We start from the raw sequence: 24,041 nt of genomic DNA on the forward strand, positions 1-24,041 counted from the left end.
ATTGGGTAGTAAAAAAAAAATTTGATGATTAATTATCGGCGGTATGGCGACTATTTGGAACTGTCCGAAAAGTATGGCATGGCAATTTTCGTAAATGGCTGCAAGACAATGACTAACTGTGCAAAAATCTTGTGCACTACAAGGAATTTTACTGTCCGGCATTCCGATTTTTTACGGTCCGGTGTGGTATGAAAAAGCCGATGAATTGGCTTGTGCACCTGTCCGTTTTTTCTCGGATCAGTACGGTAGGGCGTTTGTCCACTACAAGGAATTTTACGGTCTGGCATTCCGATTTTTTACGGTCCGGTATGGCACGCCATTAATCTAAATACTAACTTGTGCACTATACGTAATATTACTGTCCGACATTTTACTTTTCCCTATTCCGGATGGTTCTTTGTGTCTACGAGTCGCTGTAGGTATAATTGTTTTCGAATGCCCACTTGCTTGGATTTTACTCTTTTTACTGCATATGTCAATTGAAAACAAGCTCTTGTTTTACTTTCTTTTAGTTGGCAATGAGATTTGAGAAGTCGGTATTGTTATTTTACATAGGTACATTGACCAAGCATTGACCTATAATTATTATCTAAGTAAGTGTTGGTAAGTTAAAGTTCAAGTGGGAATAGCTTTAGCTCCTCGTCACCGATTAAAATAAATAAGTGAAACACGCATTTTAAATCTCTTACGGAACTTTACTTTTTATTATAACGAAATAATATAATATTTCACCTTCTATATTTTTTACTCGTTTCTTGTAAAATGCAAAAATTTATGATAGCATTATACCGCCAAACTTCCTTGAACTGTACCGCACTGATCCGAGTAAAGGCGGACAGGTGCACAAGCAATTCATCGGTTTTTTCATGCCACACCGGACCGTAAAAAATCGGAATGCCGGACGGTAAAATTCCTTGTAGTGCACAAGCGCCCGTACAGTTCAAGGAAGTTTGGCGGTTTAATTCTATCATAAATGATTGTTTTTGGATTTTACAAAAAACAAGTAAAAAAATATAAAATATGAAAATATATTATATTACTTCGTTATAATAAAAAGTAAAGTTCCGTAAGAGATTTAAAATGCGTGTTTCACTTATTTATTTTAATCGGTGACGAGGAGCTAAAGCTATTCCCACTTGAACTTTAACTTACCAACATTTACTTAAATAATAGTTATAGGTCAATGACATATAAAAACAACAATACCGACTTTTCAAATCACATTGCCAGCTAAAAGAAAGTAAAACAAGAGCTTGCTTTCAATTGGCATATGCAGTAAAATCCAAGAAAGTGGGCATTCGAAAACAATAATATACAGCGACTCGTAGACACAAAAAAACCATCCGAAATAGGGAAAAGTGAAATGTCGGACAGTAAAATTACTTATAGTGCACAAGCTAGTATTTCTGTAGTATTTAGATTAATGGCGTGCCATACCGGACCGTAAAAAATCGGAATGCCGGACCGTAAAATTCCTTGTAGTGCACAAACGCCCATTATTTATCTTTTTTGTCACTGCGTACAGGACGAATCCATACTGTTACAAATGACCCAATATTTTGATAATTTGTTGATAATTTTCGATAATTTGTTGCAGACAGAAAAATAAAGAAGGACTGTTGGTGAATAAAAATAACTATTAAAGGTAGGTAGGTAATGTGCAAATCATACATTCCTTTGTTTTAGTGAGTGAAAATATTATTAATTTTTCTTATTTAATTTCAAAGCGAACACAAAAGTGCAACATAATTACATAATATATACTCTATAGTCTATATAACCCAAGAGCCCACGACGGCCAGACATTCCTTATTTTAGAAAAATTTAAAGTTTCTCTGTACATATGTCTCCGATACAGATAAGAACGACTAACGATTATCAAGTCTGGGTTATGGTTACTTTGGCAGGAAACAGGTAGTAAAGGTGTATAAAATTGTACCTAACTTTCATTATAGTTTAAAAGCTAAATTTTATATAATATGTTACTATGGGGGGATGTATAAAAAGATGTTACCTCAAGAGCCAGACAGTTTTCATGGTTCTCATCTTGCCAGACACATTTAAAAAATAACTAATATATCATCAAATTAACGCCTACTACCTAAAAGTGTATCAAATATTATGAAATAACCCACTAAAACATTAGTTTACTATAATTAATTATTAAAAAATCATAGTATAATATAAGTAATAAAGTTGAATTTATATTTTTGGTTTTATGGCATTCAAATGCTTTTATAAATATAAATTTATAAAGAATAGATAAAATTCGATCACGAGGCGCCAAAAGGATGCGGGTTCGAGTCCCGCCTCGTGATCGAATTTTTTCTATTCTTTATAAATTTATATTTAGTAATAAAGTTATAACTTATCTTTTACGGGATTGTGTCATCGAGATACGTGAAATTCCATCAACATAAGTCCCCGTAAAAGATAAGTAATAACTTTATTACTTATACATATATTATTCTATTATTTTTTTTAATAATTATAGTTAACTAATGTTTTTAGTGGGTTATTTCATATTTGTTACACTTTTAGGTAGTTATGTGAATTTGATGATATGATTAGTTATTTTTAAATGTGTCTGGCAAGATGTAAGAACCATGAAAACTGTCCGGCTCTTGAGGTACCATCTTTTTATAGGTCCCCAAGTAACATATTATATAAAATTTAGCTTTTAAACTATAATGAAAGTTAAGAACTATTTTATAAACCTTTACTACCTGTTTCCTGCCAAAGTAACCACAACCCAAACTTGATAGTCTCTGGTCGTTGTTATCTGTATAGGAGACATACACAGAGAAACTTTCAACTTTTCTAAAATAAGAAATATCTGGTCGTCGTGGGCTCTTTATCTAATACGATGACAAGGAAACAAACAGGGAAATCTATCACGATCAGCAAACTATACCATCTGCCAAACCTTCCAAAAATCGGTAGAATGGCAACACACCTTACCTTACTACTAGTTGAGTGTATAAAACAAACTAAATTCTTAATTCACAGCTCGAAGTTTTAGAATAGTGCAACATGCAAACCTTTCGGTGTTGGAAGGTGGCGTGGCATATGGTGCATTGTTTCGCTGGTGGTACCTGCCATACGTGGCGGGCGTGTTCCCTCGTCGACAAAACTCCGTCGCGCTGTCGTTGGTCCCCCGCCATGTGGCGGGAGCTGCCGCGGATGCAGCCATTGCACACGTGTTATTCGCGTTTTCTTCACCTCTATGGACAAAAACAAAAATAAATCATTAATTATTCCGCGACATGTCGCATAATATTTATCTAAGGTTTATCTAAATAAATAATATCTAAATAAGTATATAAAATCTAGCGGTACGACCCAGCATAGCCCATCGTAGTTATAGCTCATATCCTATTAGTCTATAGGACACATGGATCACGTTCGTATATAATATAAAAGGGTGAAAGATTTTTTGAAATCGGTTCAGTATTTCCTGACATTAGCCTATACATTAGCAGCAAGTAAACTAACAGTGCCACTATTGGCACATCACTGCATTGTATATAAAACAAAGTCGCACTGCATTGTATAAAACAAAGTCGCTTTCTCTGTCCCTATGTCCCTTTGTATGCTTAAATCTTTAAAAATACGCAACGGATATTGATGTGGTTTTTTTTAATAGATATAGTCATTAAAGAGGAAGGTTTTAGTATATAATTTACTAGCGGTCCGCTCCGGCTACGCCCGTGGTACATATTTCGCAATAAAAAGTAGCCTATGTCCTTTCTCGGGTATCAAAATATCTATATACCAAATTTCATGCAAATTTGTTCAGTAGTTTAGGCGTGATTGAGTAACAGACAGACAGACAGACTTACTTTCGCATTTTTAATATTAGTATGGATTAGGTTTTAGACAAAGCGGGCGAAGCCGCGGGCGGTAAGCTAGTGGCATAAATAAAAGAGAAGCGACATGAGCGATTAAAACAAAATTACAACATCTTTATTTTCACGAAGGATAGGAGGATATTAATTATTATACAACATACTACATAATTTATTGTATGTGTTGTGATTTCAGGCTCAAATTAAGGGGAGTCCCTTCAGCGAAGAGGAGTAAAATTGGTTTGCAAGATTAAATTTTTTCATGTATTTGCAATTATAATATGACGCTTTTTTATATCCAGAGTATGATTAGAAATCCATACTAATATTATAAATGCGAAAGTAACTCTGTCTGTCTGTTACTCAATCACGCCTTAAGAGTCCGGCGGAGGCCGCTGCCAACTGCAATTCGAAGTGAAGGCAAAATACGCTCGAATATTGTTGTCTCTGTTGCACAATTCCCGCCGAAGCCGCGCGTGAATTTGTGTGAATAGTGTGTAGTTGTGTGAGTGTACCATTCATTCATATTGACAAACGCATTTCTTTTTATTTAGGAATATAATGTTTCTTATTTACTTTATTTTTGCAGCAAACTTTGGGCAATCGTAAGTGTATGTGCAGAATAGCAATGCGTTTTAAGGAAATTTCTCTACAACACTTATATCCTAAGTACTAGTAATATTATAAATGCGAAAGTTTGTATGGATGTATGGATGTTTGTTACTCTTTCACGTAAAAACTACTGAACCGATTACAATGAAATTTAGCACACATATAGAGGGTAACTTAGATTAACACATAGGATTTTTATCCCGAAAATCCCACGGGAACGGGAACTATGCGGGTTTTCCTTTGCAAACGCGGGCGAAGCCGCGGGCGAAAATCTAGTCTTCAATAATATCTCAACATCTAGGCTTTGTAGAAAAAAAATGTAGCTGTAAAAATCAGGGTACATTTTTTTCGCAAATATAATCTATACTCTATACATATATATATATATATAATAAAAAAATCTGTAGAAGGGTCAATTCTGTACATTGAAAATATCGAAAAAGTAAATAGCAGGGGGTGTTACTGGATCGATACCAAACCCAAATATGTGATTAAAAAAATTTTTGTCTGTCCGTCTGTCTGTCTGTCTGTATGCTGACATCACGTGAAAACTAACAGTTCGATTTCGATGAAACTTGGCATTATAATTATACTTTATTATCCTGGGCATACAATATATACTTTTAGATACTTTTTATCCTGGAATAACACGTGGAAAAAAATAATCTTAATTTTTCAGTTTTATCCATAGACGTTGTTCTGTAGAACCGCGAACACACGTTGCGTTACCCGCAGTGGATTCTTTTTTTTATAAGATGTCATTGTCAGAGTAACTCAAAATGGAGAAATAAACCATCCACGCGAAGACCGACATCCGCGCGGATGGAGACGCGGGTGGAAGCTAGTCAGAAATATTACAATACAATTGGCAAAAAATACGCACGCACAATGCACTATATGTTTTTACTTTTAGGCGCAAAAAAGTGACATCCTTTGGAGCTTCTCTTTACACGAGTAGAACACCCAGAGTTTTATTTTAAAAACACGATTTTTAAAAAAATATTTAAAATAGGTATTGGGATTTTCGCGGCCGACTGAGCTACCTAAATAAATTCGTAGAAAAAAAAATTGATACACTAGAAAATTTATTATGTTGCTAATATATTATGTAGTGATTACAGGCGCAATTTATTTTAATTAAAATAATTATTAAAGTAATTATTTTAAACCAGAATTAACAATACTTGTATTTAGGTATACCTACTTAATTATATTTTAAACGATAAATTAAATTAAACTTAAAAACACAAAATATGCAAAAATAAATTAAAATTATTATTATACGAGCATAGAACCTCCACCTTTTTGTTTTAGGATGAAAAAGAAAATAGTTTGACAGGCTTGTGCTTGACAAAGTGGTGACGTGGTTTTCACACATCGAAAATATTACCAACACATACAAACTTTTTTCTATACTATGAAGTTTACCGTATGTATCTGTATATTGTGCTTGATGCGACAGCACGACGACCGATGAAAATTTGTGATTAATTTGAACGTGTGCCGTAATACCAAAAACGATGAATGAAAACTCAATGCTTTTCCAATTTTTTTTGCATATTGTGTAACTTAACAATGAAAACCATGTTTCGAATTACATTACATTAAGAATATTGCCGTTTTTATTACAGAATGGATGAGTAGAAAACATATCATTTATACTTTAAAAATGTGAGAAATACAAATCGTTTACAATTCGTTGTATTTAAGTATTTTGCAACAAAAATAATATGGGAACCTAGATAAATACTGTCTTATTCCGAATAACAGCACAATAAAGTGGAAATATGCTCAAACTGAAAATTATTTTGGTATTACGTTTGTATGGAAAAATTGTCGTCCGCCGGCCTCTTAACTACAGAACCAATTTGCATGAAATTTGGTATGTATAGAGATATTTTGATACCCGAGAAAGGACATAGGATTAGTTTTATCCCGGAAATCCCACGGGGTTTTTCTATGACTGCGCGGGCGATGCCGCGGGTGAAAAGCTAGTTTTTATATAAAGATATGTATTTTGATGTACTGCAGAAAACGTGCTAAATTTTGATTTTCAACTGAAGCCCTGTAAATATTTATTAAATACATATTATATCTCAGAACTTAACGTTGCCACGCGTTTTCTTGACAAGCCGTTGAAATACCTCTCCGTAACCCGTAACCGTATTTTTTAACATTGCACGCCGTAGTAGAACTTCTATCTATTACCAAAAGAAGCCTGGGTTTAGGCACACTCCGGAACACTCCATACAAAATTATCGTTTTGACAGTCACACTACCTAGCATTAGACATTTGTACAGAGTGCAAATGTGTGTGTTAACGCTTTAGGGTTGGCACATTTGTGACTTACGTGTTCAATGTTTGTCACATTGGTCGATCAAATATATTAACTGCACTGCATCAAATTTCCAACATAGATAGGTACATTATAGTCTGTCCACTACAAGAATTGCTTTTTGACAGCTCGACGGGTGATACCAGAAGTGATGTACAAAAGATTATCGATTGTGATACTATTTCAATTATAAATTCAAAATATTATCATAAATCGAATCAGGTACGTAAATAATAATTACTACGTAAACATATTAATGAGATATGTAATAATAAGACCACGTATGTATGCATTTTATGTTAAAACTAAACTAAACTAATATTTTATTATAAATTGGTTTCTATCTTACAATTTGGTTGTCTTTATGTTTAAATTATATAACATAATAGAAGAGTTTTTCTGTATCGGATACATTTTACAGAGTATTTCTATCGATTATTATAATCTATCGACCCATCATTGAATAATTCTGTGTAGAAATCACTAAGTGGGCGGGCATGTCCATGAAGTACAATAATTATTTGTATGACATTTTAACATAGACAATACAATCCTTCATCGGCGTGAAGCTGTCAAAAAGCAAATAATTTATTGGACAGAGTATAAGTTACTATGTACTACTAGAGTGGCTATTCCAAACAAAAACATTGCGCGCGGCCGGTGTGGTGGGGTACGTGCGGGACGATCGGGGCGAGGTTCCGAGTTCAAAGATTAAGCAATGCGCGCAGATGCGACACATTGTGCAATCGGTTTACTCGGTACTATCTGGTTGTACTAATACTAGGATTTTATATTAAACTATGTATTATATTCGTCCTGTCTTTGTGGTGTATTTGTCATCATCTTCTATAAAATGAATAGTACAAATGCGTGAATATTCTGATGGTAACCACGTGTCCTCACTACGATTTTTTTGAACAAATTTAATCCACGCCTCTCTTCGTGGCCTTGCTGCGGAAACCTATAAACAATTTGCATTAAAACTAAACAGTATAGAAATATTAATCTATAATATAAAAATGAATCCCAAAATGTGTTGGTAAGCGCATAACTCGAGAACGGCTGAACCGATTTCGATAATTCTTTTTTTATTATATTCCTTGAAGTACGAGGATGGTTCTTATGTAGAGAAAACGTTAATATGTATAACGGGCGAAGCCGGGGCGGACCACTAGTTAATAATATAACCTACCGTTTCACTTTGCGTAGTCGGGTAAAAGTATAAATATTTAGGTACTAGACCACGGTAATCTTTCCTAGTATATATTATATGTATTCATAGTTAAAAAATCCAGTTACCTATATTTTTTTAACAGACTCATCGATAATGTCACGTCTGTGCGTATAGAAATGTATTTGTCTATGAAAAAGATGTATCTAAACTTAGTGTAACACATTCATCACATACCACATCTGCTTAGTACCTACATTTCATAAATTATTGCTTTTGTAAATTAGATTTATTACATTAGATGTTGTCAAGCGTAATTTTCGCTGCGTAGCACATCATCCTTGCGGTAAGCGCCAGCCATATCCAGCCTATGATATATAATAATAGGTCATTGTATCCAGCCATATTACTCGTAATCGTGCGGGGTATAACGTTAAGTATTTACTTTTGGCAGGAGGCGGAGAGTGTTCGTTCTATAGCATTAGCTACTATAAAGTATTCTGTGGTTTAGGTCTACCGATGACAAAAATATCACGCTCTAACCACAAGTTTAGAAAACTTTGAACTATTTCTCAAAAGCGTGATAAGACTAATCTATCCATAATAAAGGAAGGATTTCCTACTAAAGTTATAAATTTGAAAATTTGTGAGGATGGATGTATGTGTGTGTGTATGTTTGTTACTCTTTCACGAAAAACTACTGGACGGATTTGAATAAAACTTTAATGTTATATAGGTTATTCATCAGAATAACACATAGGCTACAATTTATAATGATTTTATCAAGAAGCTTATATCTAATACACTGGAGATTGCACTATGACCATTAACTTGTAACAAGAAAATATGACCTTGAATGACGTCAGTTATCCCGTCCGATTAGGGCCCTTCTGGCCTCCTCCACTCAAGCGACAGCTCAAGCCGAGGTTCGTGGTCCCCGTCAAGGGGGGACGCCCTTGTGCATGTCGCTACCAGGGTGAACCTTCAGTTCACCCCCGCGTCCGCGTTAAAATGTAGTAGCCCTTCTGGCTAACATTGAGAAACACCATAAAAAAAAAAAAAGACGTCAGTTATGTTTTTTGTCTCTTTCTGTGGGTGACCACGCTGGTTTGTAAATTCAGGATTTTTCGAAATAGAAAAAACTAAAAATCATGGTCTATAAATAATAACGACATATATTTTTAACAGTAATTATATTATAATTACTGGTCAACTTACAAGAATTATCACCTTTATAGGTACATACAATTTTAATGGGTAGAGAATGATAGTTTTAAATAACGCTTGATAACTTTTGGCTACAAAGCTAGAATATTAACCGATATACATCATTAACATCCTTTGTAAATAGAGGAAAGTTGTGTTTTGCATCAGATGCTGTTTACCAAATTGTAAGTTACTCAAATCTTCTTTTTAAACGCGTTGCTTCGACGGGTCAACTTCAAGCCAAAAACATCAAAAAAAAACTGTTTATAATATGTTAATAGGTGTTTAATTACCAGAAATTTTTAAAATGACCCCGCCGTTGCTCAGTGCAAGTGCGACATCACCGTAAAAAGTTGTCTTTTAAATATCTGAATGCCCTTTTATCATTTTTAGTGGTTTCTTCTGCTACTATGAATTTCCGGGTTATTTCGTCCAAATTGTGGCAGTCTGTAAAATTCTGATAATTAAACACCTATTTATTGGTTTTAATGATCATCATGTTAATAGAATTTTTGCACTTACCACATTTAGATTTCAATTTTTCGATTGAAGCCTTCTGAATAATAAAATGAAATTTTCAGGGTAGCTAGTACCTGATAGATAGAGCAAGTTTTTAAAAACCAAACGTAAAACTTTTTTTATGTGATTTTATTTTTTTACGGGCCCTTGAAGTGATGAACATACTGGGTAATTTTATCTTTCTTGACATTTAATTATTTTTTTATTCCATTCGAAGATCTAACAATAGTAAATGTTACCATACTGAATTGGCCTATCTTTCAGCTTAGCACACAAAAAAAATCAAGCATGTTCCGCAATAATTGACGTCACCATGAGTGAAAATATCATCGTACTCGGCGATAGGTGAAAAAAAAAACGTCATAACTCCGAAAATACGAAAAATCGCATAACATACATGGGGGTGATTCGGATAGCCCTCTAGATCCTCTACCTCCCAGCTTCCGTTCATCACTACTTTTTGGGACACCCTGTATACAATATTCGTTTGAAATAGAAAAAAAAATTGAAAGGGAAGGACAGGGGTGGAAGCTAGTACGGAATGAGTCAATCAAGTATCAAACGAGTAGGTTTGATAAGTATGTTCTGATTTTAATAGTTCTTCATTAACTTAGGTTTCAAAGATCTATTGGGAATTATTGATTGATAACTTGATAACTGTATAACTCTATAATTTTTCATTATGTGATTATTTGGAGCGAAAATTAATTAATTTTGGAAAAGGAAGGGATGTAATAATATGAAATAATAAATATACATTGTCTCACGTACACCAATGGTGGGGATAGCTCATAGCTTTCAGTAGCTGTTATTAATCAGTCGACGGCCGATACCGGTAACAGGACTGGAATGGACGTATCCCCGCACTATTGAGTGTAATAGTATATTATATACGTACTGTAAGAACAGTACACATTGAAGAATAGCTCACTGCACTAGTATCTGCGTTTTGCCTCCACCTAAAGATAAACAACGTTGTCCAGTACAGTAACTCGGGATTAAAGAAGCGTAGGAATGTTTCGTGTTTCGTAATTGGTTTCGTATTAGTCGTCGTTTATGCCTGATTTGTGTTTTTATTTTTCTGAGGCAGTTGTATATATTATTTACACCTTCTCACCGGTGAATGTTAAAAAACACAGAGGAGACACAGTGAACCTGTGTGAATCTTAACAAACGCCTGTGTTGGTTCGAAAGGCGACTAAGTTTTACAAAAGCAATTGATGCCCTCTGCACTAACCAAGTAAAATAAGTAGGTTTTGGATTGGGGATGCTTTATTAAACTCTAGGTATAGAATAAGATGAAATTATTTTAAAATTAGTCTAAAATTGTTAAATTAAATTGTTGTACAGGGATGCTTTGATGATGAATCATTCCAGACGATCTTTAAGATAAATCCACTCACTGTCTTTGTAGTTCTAGTAAGATATTTTTTTTTTCATAACTGTTTATTTTTATAATGTTAAATCAGTTTCATTCCAAATATTGAGATAAAAATTCTAGTTGCACGCATTAGAGCTCTTACCATTGATATGAGAGCTAGCGCGCAAGAGCAACTTTTGTCTCCGCAACTATTTTGTCTCTCCCGTCAACTCTATAGGAAGTTGCGTCGCTACGTGCGCGCACTTTCTTACTAGCCCATGGAGTTGATGGGATCTGAGACAAAATAGTTGCAGAGACAAAAGTTGCTCTTGCGCGCTAGCTCTAACTATTTCATATTTGAAACTAGTAATAAATTGGAACCATCAAATATTATCAAAAGGTTTTGTCATACTATAATAAATATGACATTGTCAATCAAACTTATAAATACGCAAAGTAAACAGTGTGGCGCGTGTATTAGTGTGGACTATGGCGCGAGTTTATTTCAAGCCGTATTTAGCAATGATATAATATATAGAAACAATAGATAAGCCACCAACGCACCAAAACGGATTCCGTGAATTGGTCCTGTTTGGGACCAATGCAATCAGTCAGATTGTGACCGGTCCCAGTGAGCGCATGTGCCGATAGGTACATTAAAGTTGTCGAAAATGCCTTCCGGTGTGTTCAGAAAGTGCACGTATTCGTGCAAAAATAAATAAAGAAAGATAAAGGAATATCATATCACAGGAAAATATATTAAATTATTACAGTTTAAGAGTAAAAATAACAATTTACAATTCTTTATGATTGACACTTGTTTCGAAATAATGAAAGGGATAAAACATTGCTTCAATCACTAGTGTGGCTAACAATTAATACAGTTATATCTCCAAAAAAGTTTTTTTCATTATAACTTCATATAACTTCATAATATTAATGAAATAGTAAATTAAATTGACACAATTGTTTATGTGTGCAGGAAACATAACATCTATAACATTGAACCTTCTGTGTCGTTAGTCTATGCCAATTGCCATGGCAACTATTTGTTTATTTATATTTAATTGGTGAATTCTTATAGTTCAGGATACATCGCCCATTTTTGCAAGTGACTACTATCAAGCTGATTTTCCGTTTGTAGCTTTATTTTGATGAGACACCGAATAATTTCGTGTACGAAACTCTCGATTGTGGAAGCTAACAGAGATAACAAGGATAAAATTTTTTGATTTGATGGTTCTCAAATATTTATTACGCAATTTGTAGGACAATATGTCTGTTGAATTATATAAACATTAACTAAGTGAAAACAAAAAAATTAGCTTGTTAGTAATCATTTATGATGACCTCGTTATCGATACACTTTGGAAAGGGGGACTCTTTGAACCAACCATAGATTTTGTAGGACAAATATTTTTTCGAATAATTTAGGTAATTATCTTGAGATTGAACAAAAAGAAAAGTTCAGTTAGTAATAAATATTTGAGAACCATCAAATCAAAAATTTTTATCCTTGTTATCTCTGTTAGCTACCACAATCGAGACTTTCGTACACGAAATTATTCGGTGTCTCATCAAAATAAAGCTACAAACGGAAAATCAGCTTGATAGTAGTCACTTGCAAAAATGGGCGATGTATCCTGAACTATTATGACTTTTGCTTACACCTGCGCGGAAGTGACAAACTATCTTTGTCTTTTTTTGTTTTTATCATTTTATTAGAGCCATCTCTCTTATAAGTAAAATGAGTACCGACCGATTACATACACATACATCCATCCTCACACAAACTTTTCATTTATACAGGCTGATTAAGAAGAGCTAGAACGTCAACACATTTACACATTGCACATGTGTAGTGCAGTCTGTGAAGACGCGCGCGGCATGAGGTCATACCGTCTGCCCGTCTCTCTTGCACGCAGACTAGCATATAAGAGTGAAGGGGACAATTATTGTTTTTATTTTGCAATTGTTTATAAATACAGGGTGATACAGTAAGACGTTAGGTATACTACTAAGTACTAACTATATTCGACGAGATACTTCGCGGCACGCGGATTGGAATAATTTTTTTATTTTTCCTAGGTTAAATTATGTAATAATTTTATTAAGTTTTGTAAACAAAATGTAAACGCCGTAAGTTACAATTTTGATACATAGCTGAACAATACAGCTTTTATTGTAATATGGCCTTATCTCTTAAGCACTAGGGTTTCGCTTTTATTGTTTCTTGGGAGTGAGCGGCGACCGCACGTGTTATTTGTATTGTTATTTTGAATATGACATGAAATTTAATTATTATGTGATAATTGAATGATTAACAATACTATATAACAATTGATTATGAGAATAAATAATTAAGTTCATGAATTGAGTTTCTTTTAAATTGTAATTTTACATATATAAATTATGAGAGCTTTTATATTATCTACAACACACTCATTTTACAATTCAAGTCTAAGCTAGAGTCGCATTTATTTTTGAACATACTGTACATAGTATAGTAAAATTGCATAAGTGTGAGTACTGTGAAGATGACAGCTTTCCTTAATCGGCCTAATAATTTAACTAATACCTGGCGTCTGCGTAATAAAGCTTCGACCATGAATTCCAAAAACGGCCTGCGAAAAAAACCTTTATAATGGGCAAACTATACACAAAATATAGAATGTTTTTCAGCCAAGAAACAAATTATGAAGTGGAAAATAATAATATATAAATATAATTGCAAACTGCAATTACAAACTAATTAAAATTTTCGTAATAAAATTGCTATGGGTCTATAATTTGTATGATCTGTATGTGCTCCCTGTTTAATAATAGGTCTGACTATAGCGGATTTTAATAATAAAGAGCTATACGCTCTATATATATAATTTACGTGCTAGGGACTCACTAAGAGATCTCTTTAAGAATACTGGTATCCTCACTGTACCATCACAGTATATCATTATCAATCAATCAATACATATAATAAAATTCTAGAAAAGTCGTGTCTGTACAATCAAAATATATAAAAAAAAATTAGCAGGTGCTATTATTAAATCGATCCCAAACCCAAAACTGTAGTTAAAAAAATTTTTGTCTGTTTGTCGGTTTGTCTTGTTGTCTGTTTGTCTGTTTGTCTGTATGTTCGTGCACGCTAATCTCAGAAACGGCTTATCCGATTAAGATGCGGTTTTCACTAATATATTGTGGTAATCTTCATTTAACATTTAGTGTTTATTTCATGTCAATCGGTTCGTAAATAAAAAAGTTATGACCATTTAAGTATTCACGGCGAACATTTGCTAAGGCATTCTAACACTGTACGATAAAACGTAAGTTATCTGTTACAATTATTATTCCTGTAAATGTCCAAGTGATCATAATATCGAAAGTGCCCAAGGGTGGGGGGGGGGGTTTGGTCAAATTAGAATTATTCTTACTTCTAGGTAAATTTTATACATAAAATGTCCTTTAAATTATGTCGTATTATATTTTTAACCCCCGACGCAAAAAGATGGGTGATAAGTGTTTGACCGCTATGTGTGTCTGTGTGTGTGTGTCTGTTTGTGCCACCGTAGCTCGCTAACAGGTAATCCGAATTAGATGCGGTTTTTTTAGTTAGGCAGCATATTTTCCGACGCTGGTTCTTAGATAAAGTGTATCAAAATCGGTTCATCCATTTATTATACCTAGGTATATTATTATAGGGGTAAATGTGGGAATGAAAAAAACGAAAGTTGTCAAATATATATATACCTAAGTGATATATTAAATGAAAGTGAACGAACTATCAGTAACAAATCGGTTCATCCATTTATTTAATATAGGTATAAAAGTGGTAATAAAAAAATGAATTTGTCAAAAATATACTCAAGTGACATATCATATGAAATAGATAGGGAGGCGAGGTAGCTAAATGGCGTAATTAAACGGCGCCGTCGAGACTTATCAAAATCGATAGATAAAATAATTTCGAAAAGAAAAGCTTCTATGGTAAAAACCATTTTAGCGGTGGGTTTGGCGTGTACGGATTTTCAAAAATGTAAAAAAAAATAGTTACTTGGGCATTCTCGAGCGCGTCAGATATTCATACTACGTATGCCCCAAGTGCCTCTGATAACAACGGTATACTAATCTGCCGGTTTGCGTGGTGGGGCTAGGCATATTAATTCGTCAAAAATGCACAAAAAAAAAATTTACTCGAGCGCGTCAGACTTTCGGAAGGGGTGTTAAGTAGGCCCCAAGGAAGCTCCCCTTAAAAAAACTGACGATTTCGGCGTGACGATAAGTTACGATGAATTTTTGAAAATGCAGAAAAAAAAAGTCCTTTTGAAATACTCGAGCGCGTCAGATTTTCATAGGGGAGGTTTATCTCGGTCTCCTGAAAGCATATTTTCTTAATCTGACAAAAATGTTGGTGGGTTCTCTTAATCTGACCGAAAAAGGTTTGAGAGTTTCTTTTTTTTAATCATCGTTATTTCATATCAATTTTTCTTAACACCCTCAGTTTTCGAGATATACTCAAAAAACCGGGAGTTTGAGTTTTTATGATGCTTCAAGTCAAAAAGTTTTAACTTTGGACAAAAATGTAAAGAGACCTTTTTTACCCGACTGCCAAAGAAGGAGGGTAATGTTTTTCGAGTGTATGTAAGTATGTATGTATGTCTTTTCCTTTGTGACCACCTGTAGCCTAAACGGCTTGATGGATTTTGATGTATGAGGTATCGTTAGATTTGTCTTGATTACGGGAGTGTCATAGGATACATTTTATCCTAAAAGTGGAGTGGTTTTAGTGTGCAGTCGGGTATTTTGTTTTTTTAATAATAATTTTATCTTGTTGTGTAAAATAAAATTACCTTTTTTGTTTATTCAAACTTTTTTTTTGTAAAATGTATCGTTCGCGACTTATATACTGCAACGCGTTTTTCGGAAGACGAAATGGCTCCTCCAGACTTCCGGTCACGCGGAAACCGGCAGATTTTGTATTTTTAGTAAGTTTTAGATTATATTCTTCAAAATAAAAATAAAAACAATCGCGCTCGAGAATGCCGGATTAACGTTTTTTTTTTACAAGTTCGCGACCCTATAACTTGGCGGCGTCAAGGACTTATCGTCAGATTAGTTAAATTTAGTCTTAAAACACTAAAATCAACCCCCAATATCTTAATCTGACGCGCTCGAGTATTTCAGACTATCGATTTTTTTTTACTAATCTGATCGTCTATCCTGGGCGCGCGTCACTACTTAAAGAGCTAAATAGTTAACAAGGTTGTTCTATTAGGTCTAAGGTATCTCTCATATCTTAAACTGCCACGCTCGAGTATTGCAGAAAATTCCCCTCTTCGCCTCCCTATCTAAAAGGGCATGACGTGTAAAGTTTAATTAGACATGTTTTATCAAAATCGGTTCATCCATTTATTATACCTTTTTATGGGTAAAAGTGGGAATGAAAAAAAAACGAATGTTGTCAAATATACCCAAGTGACATATCAAATAAAAGTGCATAACGGGTGAAGTACACTTAGTTATATTTTTATCCAATTCGGTTTATCCATTTATTAGATTACAGCGGTAAAAGTGGGAATGAATAATGTGGTCAAATAATATACTCAAGCGGCATATCAAAATATGAAAGGGCAACGTGTGAATTACAATTAGTCATATTTTATCGAAATCGGTTCATCCGTTTATTAAATTGACACGTGACAGTGGGGATAAATAAACCAAATGGAGCATCAAACTACAGGATATGACGTGTACATATAGGTACAATTAGATATGGTTCACATCAAAATCGGTTCTGCCATTTACTAGGGATGGAAAGGGAAGGGTTGAAAGTCTGTGAAAGAAGAGGGGATATGGGAGCGAGAGGATAGCCACACCCTGGAAATATTGAACTGAAAGCTACATAGGCCTGGCCCTTGGCAATATTTTTTCCTAAGTATACCACTTCTTTTGCCACTGTGGTCCATTACAATTTGTGCACGGTTACGGCCCAACTTAAAAGATGTCAAGGAGCAACAAACTTATAGATATCAATATGATGTAGGAATGTAATATGGAGGTAGAGGTAGGTCTCGCTCACTTGAAAATATGACATGAAAATAAGAAACCGAAAGGAATAAATAATTATTTTACAAACTTCCCGACGATCTTTAAAATTAAGTACCATATATGTATTTTGATAATGAGGTATATTATGATGATGTTGGCATGGCAGCCCCGATGACTTAGTTTTTTTTTATAAATATTTAAAATGGTATTTATTTTTAAAAATCTTCGGGAAGTTTGTGAAATTATTTATTCCTTTTTCTATGTATGCACTTTTATTCGTAGCGCTGTTTTTTTATTTATTTAATTTTTATTGCACGGTCTAAACGGTTTAGTTACTACCTACAGGCGTGAGACAGGATTCAGGAAAGATCTGATTTGGATTTTGTGTTGGATTTGATAAAAACTGAGTATCGATTAAGCTGATCAGTTGCTGCACGATACATAGTTAAAAACATCCATACAAGGAAGGAAGGAAAAGAAATTTGCTCCCCTCCCCCCTGGTGCCTAAAAATAATATGACATAATTTAAAAGAAATTTTACGTAGAAAATTAATAAGGCATTTTTTTGTATTGTTTAGCTCAGTTTAGTAATAAATTTTACTTACAGTTCTTTTAATTATTTATGGTAGTCTGTGTTTACTCAATAATTTAAGATAAGTAGTAACTACTATGCAGTCACTATTCCACGCGGACGAAGTCGCGGGCACAGCTAGTATTTAATAATATTTCATATGTACACAAAAACGCAGACTTACACACAAGAGTAGGAGATAGACACCGTTATGGCACAAGGAACAGAAATAAAATTGAAATGCCATTTTACCGGTTAGCTAAAGTTAAAAATTCATTTATGGGCAAAGGTATACTTTTTTACAACAGAATTCCTCATAGTATTAAAGAGTTTAGTAGTGCTAAATTTAAAAATTATGTAAAAAACGTATTAGTTTAGAGAGCCATGATAATAGGCTCATGCTGTAATTAATCAACATGAAGGAAAATATGGAAGATAAAAACCCATGGAGGGTTGTCGCGTAAAAACCACAGGACAGTTCTTTGGCATATTATGATAATATATACGTACAGTTACTTACATATTTTGAAAAAAATTAATTGTAATACTGAAATGATTTAAAAAAGCAACTATGGAGTTTGTTGCCCATTCTTCTCCATAGATACTGCTTTCCAAATCGGTGGTAAATGTTAAAAATATGTATTGACGTTGCAAAAGTGCTTCTCGAAGAAGTCTAATTGAATAAATAAATGTTTGAGTTTGAGTCTCTATGTACATATAAGAAAATCGTAGGAAAGTCAAAACTGTACATTGTTTATTTTTTTTAAAGAATGCTTGATCCACGATCTATAATTAATCGATACAGAAGCCAAAAATATAGTTTTTAGAATTTTTGTCTGTTTGTCAGTATGTATATCCGGGCTAATCTCGAAAGTACTGTATAGATTGACTTCAATGTGATTTCACAAATGAATGATGTAATTTCACTTATTTCGATGACATTTTAATTATTTTGAAATAAAAATTGCGTATTGCGGCACCCATTTAACAACGAATAAAACGTCTTGCAATATAAAAATTATGTCTGATGGATAAAGGCAAAAGATTAAAAATTACACGTTAAACAATGACTCTATCTTCTTGTGCAGATAAATGCGCACTAATTTAACCCAACCACTATCGCCAGCCAGACAGCCGGGACTCTAGTCTCTAACCGAAATAGCAAGAGAAACAGTATAAGTATGTATATCAAAAACCCAACTATACTAAAATGACTTTTTTTAAAACTTTACTAGCTCCCGTACGTTGGGAAAAGAAGGGCACGGTAGTTGTTGATAAAATTTTATTTGTAAGTAGTTTTTTAATAGAATTACAGTTAACCTTTGACTTTTTTTTTATTTACAATGTTCATAAAATTATATCGCCTTTTGAAGACTTTAACCTGCTCAAAATTTTAGAACACCACCTGAAAATTGACGATTTGCGTGAGGATGTAGTGGAAATTAGTGCCAGTTAGCAGTTAGCGCCTTGCCCGTGGTCAATTGTTGACTAAAGTTAAATTCCAACGCATGATTCAATCATTGGAAGAATCTTGGGTAATTTTGGAAGATATTTTTCGGGAACGAGAGAAGGGGTAGCCAACCACATATCAAAGTACTACCTACGTTTTTAGTACCGAAAAAAATGTTATTTTGAAACGTAAATTTTGGACTCACAACTACAGTACAACTTACAAGTAATGATTGAGTTATCTGATTATTTTATTATCGTTATGGCTATCTACAGATACAGCTACAGATACAGATACAGATACAGCTAGGTACAGATCGTACTGGGATCAGAGTACATAATATACTCAGCATCCAGGAATTTTTAACTGAAAAAGAAGCTTTTTTTGTGATTGGTAGTTGTTTCACTTATTTATTTTACTTTTATATTTGCCCATTTGCATTACATTTGATAAATAAAATGGGTCTATCATAACTTTGTGTGTATCATTGTTCTATACATAACCCGTAGACATATTTTCCTAGCGCCCCATTTAACTTCCCTGACGGTCCTGAAATTCAGCTTTCATAAAAATTATAAAAATGTTTATTTTTGTCTAATATAAAAGCTCCTTTTTAGGTATAAATAACAAAACAACTTTTTAAATAAAATTAAGTACCTTAGGAACTATATATTTATATATTATATGTGTTAATACTATACATAAAGGAAATTATTTTACGATTTTATACAAAAACACAGTATATTTATTAGGCGGCCATCACTTAGAAGTGATGTATTCCAAGCAACCGGTGCAAAAGGTAATCATCAATTCATCAGCTCAATAAAATGAATAGTAGGTACCTACTACCTACGTTGTTAGTAATTATACTTTAAATTCATATATTGTAATGTGCGTTTTCTGCATTTAAAAGTTGTATCGTAGTTTATATTTCCAACATAACCCAATTCCAACTGTACAATAATATATAGTGTACAGTTGTGTAAACCTTTTGTTTTTGATAATATAAATAAAAAAAAGATTTTCCGTATTGTGATATTTTTCAACAGTACTGTTGATTGAAATATTAGTTAACTATAATATTTCCCTTCTAAAATATGAAAGTTAATATTATGTCTGTTACATCAAAACCACTGAACCGTGAGTAAGGACGATTTAAAAAAAACGACGAAGGACGAAGTCGCGGGCAACAGCTAGTATATTACACAGGGTGTACAAAAAGAAGTGATGAACGGAAGCTGGGAGGTAGAGGACTTAGAGGGCTATCCGAATCACTCCCATGTATGTTATGCGATTTTTCGTATTTTCGGAGTTATGACGTTTTTTTTTTAATTTTTCACCTATCGCCGAGTTCGATGATATTTTCACTCATGGTGACGTCAATTATTGCGCTAGATGCTTGATTTTTTTTTTATTTGCTAAGCTGAAAGATAGACTCCGATTAAGACTACTAAAAACGATCGTTCCAAAATGACTATCGTAAATTATTTGAACTGTGTAAAATCATACCGATACATGAAAAAGGATTAAGAACTAGAAATAAGTATTAAAACATATGTAGCGGTTTGTGGGCTTATGGTGCACAGAAAAACTTGAATGAGTTTATGATTGCATCAATGTAAATTATATCATCTAAGAATTAATATTATGTTTATTATTCAGAAGGCTTCAATCGAAAAATTGAGATCTAAATGTGGTAAGTTCAAAAATTGAATTAACATGATGATCAATTAGTTAATAAAGAAAAATGTTTATTAAGTTTAGGAGAACACGACGAGAACCCTTTCCACTTTATGGCCGAAACTGCGGCTATACTCCGATATTTAAAGTACACTAGAGTAATTATAGGGTAAAAGCCGGATAGTTGCGCCAGTGGGATACTTGCCGCAGTGTCGAATACACTATGTTACGGACATTAGTGGCAATAACGCCTTACTATAATTGTAAGTACCCCTCCCACAGACCTCAGTGCCACGTCAATCATTAGTGTAGACGAAAGCGTTTCATCCGTGCAAGCGATATTGTTCCGCGGTGACACTTCGATAGGCGTTGAAACTATATTGGTAAGTCATTTGTATTGAATATTTTTGTTACTAATTATGATTCCAATATAGTTTATGTTTCTTTGCGTGCATTAGACCTTAAATTATACTATTAATTACATTTTATTGCAAAATATTGTTGATTTATTTCGCAAATAAAAAGGGCAAGTATCCGTATCAAAAAGGATAGTCGCCTTTGAAACTTGTGCGGATAGTTGCTCTCGGGGCAACTATCCGCAACTATAAATTCTTTCACTAGCAAAGGCAGATATTTTCTGTTTGTGTTGTTTTTACTCATTGTGGCTATAACTTAGCTTGCATAAAATAAGTATTCTGATTATAGGTTCAAGGCTCATCCATGTAAAATCAAATAAATTGTTAACAGTTTTAGGTGAGCAAAATGCCTCGAAAATATTATGTTGATATTTACGTTGGTAAAGCAGGCGTGGTACCACGCCACATAAGCTGGACAGAAGAAAGCTTAGGAAGAATATTTAATATGGATGAAACTGGGATCCAACTCAATAATAAACCTGGTAAAGTATTAGCCAAGAAAGGTGCAAGAGCTGTTAATCAAAAATCCGACACAGATTATATTAAATTGACCAAAGGCTCTTCCTTTGGTCAATTCCCTTTAAGAAAGAGAAGAATACAATATTACAGTTCTGACAGTGAAAATGAAGAAAATATATATATGTAAGTCCGAAAGCAACAAAAACCAATAAAATCGACAAAATATACTGAAAAGATATCAGAAGTTAAAAATGCTAATTCAAAAATTAAAAATAAAAATGTTTCTGTTTTAGTGATTATTGCGTAGAATGTTTTGAGAATTATAATTTAACTAAATCGAAATCAGATTGGATTCAATGTGAAATGTGTCAAATGTGGTTACATGAAACTTGTACAAAATTTGCAAATTATTGCATGCGATGTGGAAAGATGAAATCCATCGCTTCTGATGATTAACACCAAAGTTGATTGCCAGATTTGATTATTCTTCTTCTATCTTTAAGATAAATATCAATAATTTTACTAATATGTGATTATAACTAATTTTGATGCTATTTTTGTTATATTGTTATAAGTTTTATAGCAAAAAAATGTATAATGTTGATTAGTTCTTTATTAAAAAGCAAAACAATAAAGACTAATTAAGTGAATTGATATAAATTTGTTTTTATTTAAAAAAAATATTGTGAGGCGTCTATCCCCTCACGAGGCAAGTATCCTCTGAAGTATTATTTACGATAGGCAACTATCCGCTAGGTTAGGCAACTATCCTTCATTTGAGAGGTCAAATAAAACAGGATTTATTCAAAACCTTTAATAATTATGTTTAATAAAATAGGCTAATATGATGGTTCAAAGACCTATGTTTTGATATACAAGTTGCATTATTCTTGTTAAGTACATAATTATTCATAATATAGCTTTTTTGAAAAGTGGCGCAACTATCCGGCTTTTACCCTACTTAATGTTGTTAAAAACAGATATTTAAATGAAAATCTTATTAAAAACTATTTAAGACAAATATGTTTAAAATACTCGAACTGCACATTCTTGAATTTAAGGTGATCACTATGGTCAAAACCGAAAAACACCTTATACATATTGAATTTTGTTGAGGAAACTGTTGGTACGATTGTCTTAAAAAAATATATGTGATACTCAAGGATATAATTAACAAAGTGTATTGTTTACTTTTCATTTTAGAACGGCCTATCGGCGGATTGCATAAAAAAAAATACATACAAATCAACCCCTTTTCGAACATAAAACGCATTTTGTTAGGAAAACGGCTACATGCATATTTTCGACGAAATTTGACGGTGTCAGTTCGACTCGGACGGGGGACTGTACGTGCGGTTTTTTTTTGCAAAATAACGCTAAAATTCACCGAATTGAATGTTTTGTTAAATTAAACCAGATTGTAATAGGTATTTACACGATCAGTTCATGAAATGAAAGTTAAAAATAGGTATGTAAAGATATAAAAATCTGTTTGTAAATTAGTTTTGTTTTTGAAAGGCGTCATTGAATAATATCCAGTGTTGATAATTTTTGACAGTTATAAGTAATATATTATCAGAAAACAGATACCTATAATAAAACAGTAACCAGACTTTCCCTGTGCCTTGAATATTTAAAAAGAAATATTAATTGCTGTTCTATCATATATTTTAAGGGTCCAAAACAATCCATATACTATAGGTAGGCCGGGAGATACTGACACAAAATTTTGGGACATTTGTAACAGGATGGCGGTTCTACAGTGGTCTTAGTACGCAATGACAAAAAGAAAAATCATGGTCAGAACAGTAGTAACGGCAGGCTAGTCGCGTGGGCGTTAATCGAACTCGTTGGATAAATTACGGAAATTTTAGGATTTACCGATAGCCCATAAAAAAAAGTAGGCGGTAGTGTCATGCCATACTTTTCCGGTGTGATTTACAGCCCACAATACCGACGTGAATGCGTTGATTTAAAAAAAAATCAACCATTTGTATCGCTAATTTTTGCACAGGTAATCGTCCAGTAGCCATGTACGAAAATCGCCATGCCATACTTTTCAGACAATTCCATATGGTCGCCATACCGCCGAAAATCAGCAATTTTTTTCTTTTGTATAAAATTATTTAATTTTAAATTATTGTATAAAATCGTAGGAAAGTCAAAACTGACATAAACGTATATCAACATTTTTAACCGACGCCAATATAGGACGAAATTCTCAATTCAACATGAATTTAACTGAATTTTTTGTTGGTTCCGTTAGCTCCGCACTTTTAACTGGGTGAACCTTAGGTGAACCGATGATTTCATGATTCATAAAAATATAAATTATATAAAAATAATTCCTTTCCAGTGACTCTCCGAG

General features: G+C 33.4%; 1 protein-coding gene and 1 long non-coding RNA gene across 4 annotated transcripts in view; one reads left to right on the top strand and one right to left on the bottom strand.

Moving 5' to 3' along the window:
- Nucleotides 1–24,041, bottom strand: part of LOC123697972 (protein split ends) — a 112,247-nt gene that overhangs the window by 21,766 nt on the left and 66,440 nt on the right. For 2 of the 3 annotated variants that reach the window (XM_045644549.1, XM_045644548.1), the window contains one exon: nt 3,096–3,224. In XM_045644549.1, coding sequence (XP_045500505.1) covers nt 3,096–3,224 — 129 coding nt within the window. Of the gene's footprint in view, nt 1–3,041; nt 3,225–24,041 lie in introns of all 3 variants that reach the window. The other variant, XM_045644547.1, reaches the window with a different exon arrangement.
- LOC123698018 lies at nt 827–23,473 on the top strand. Its single transcript, XR_006752335.1, has 3 exons — nt 827–938; nt 6,879–6,882; nt 23,463–23,473. It is a non-coding gene; the product is annotated as an uncharacterized LOC123698018 (long non-coding RNA).

Source organism: Colias croceus, chromosome 15 (genome assembly GCF_905220415.1).
Source record: "Colias croceus chromosome 15, ilColCroc2.1".
Classification (NCBI taxonomy): domain Eukaryota; kingdom Metazoa; phylum Arthropoda; class Insecta; order Lepidoptera; family Pieridae; genus Colias; species Colias croceus.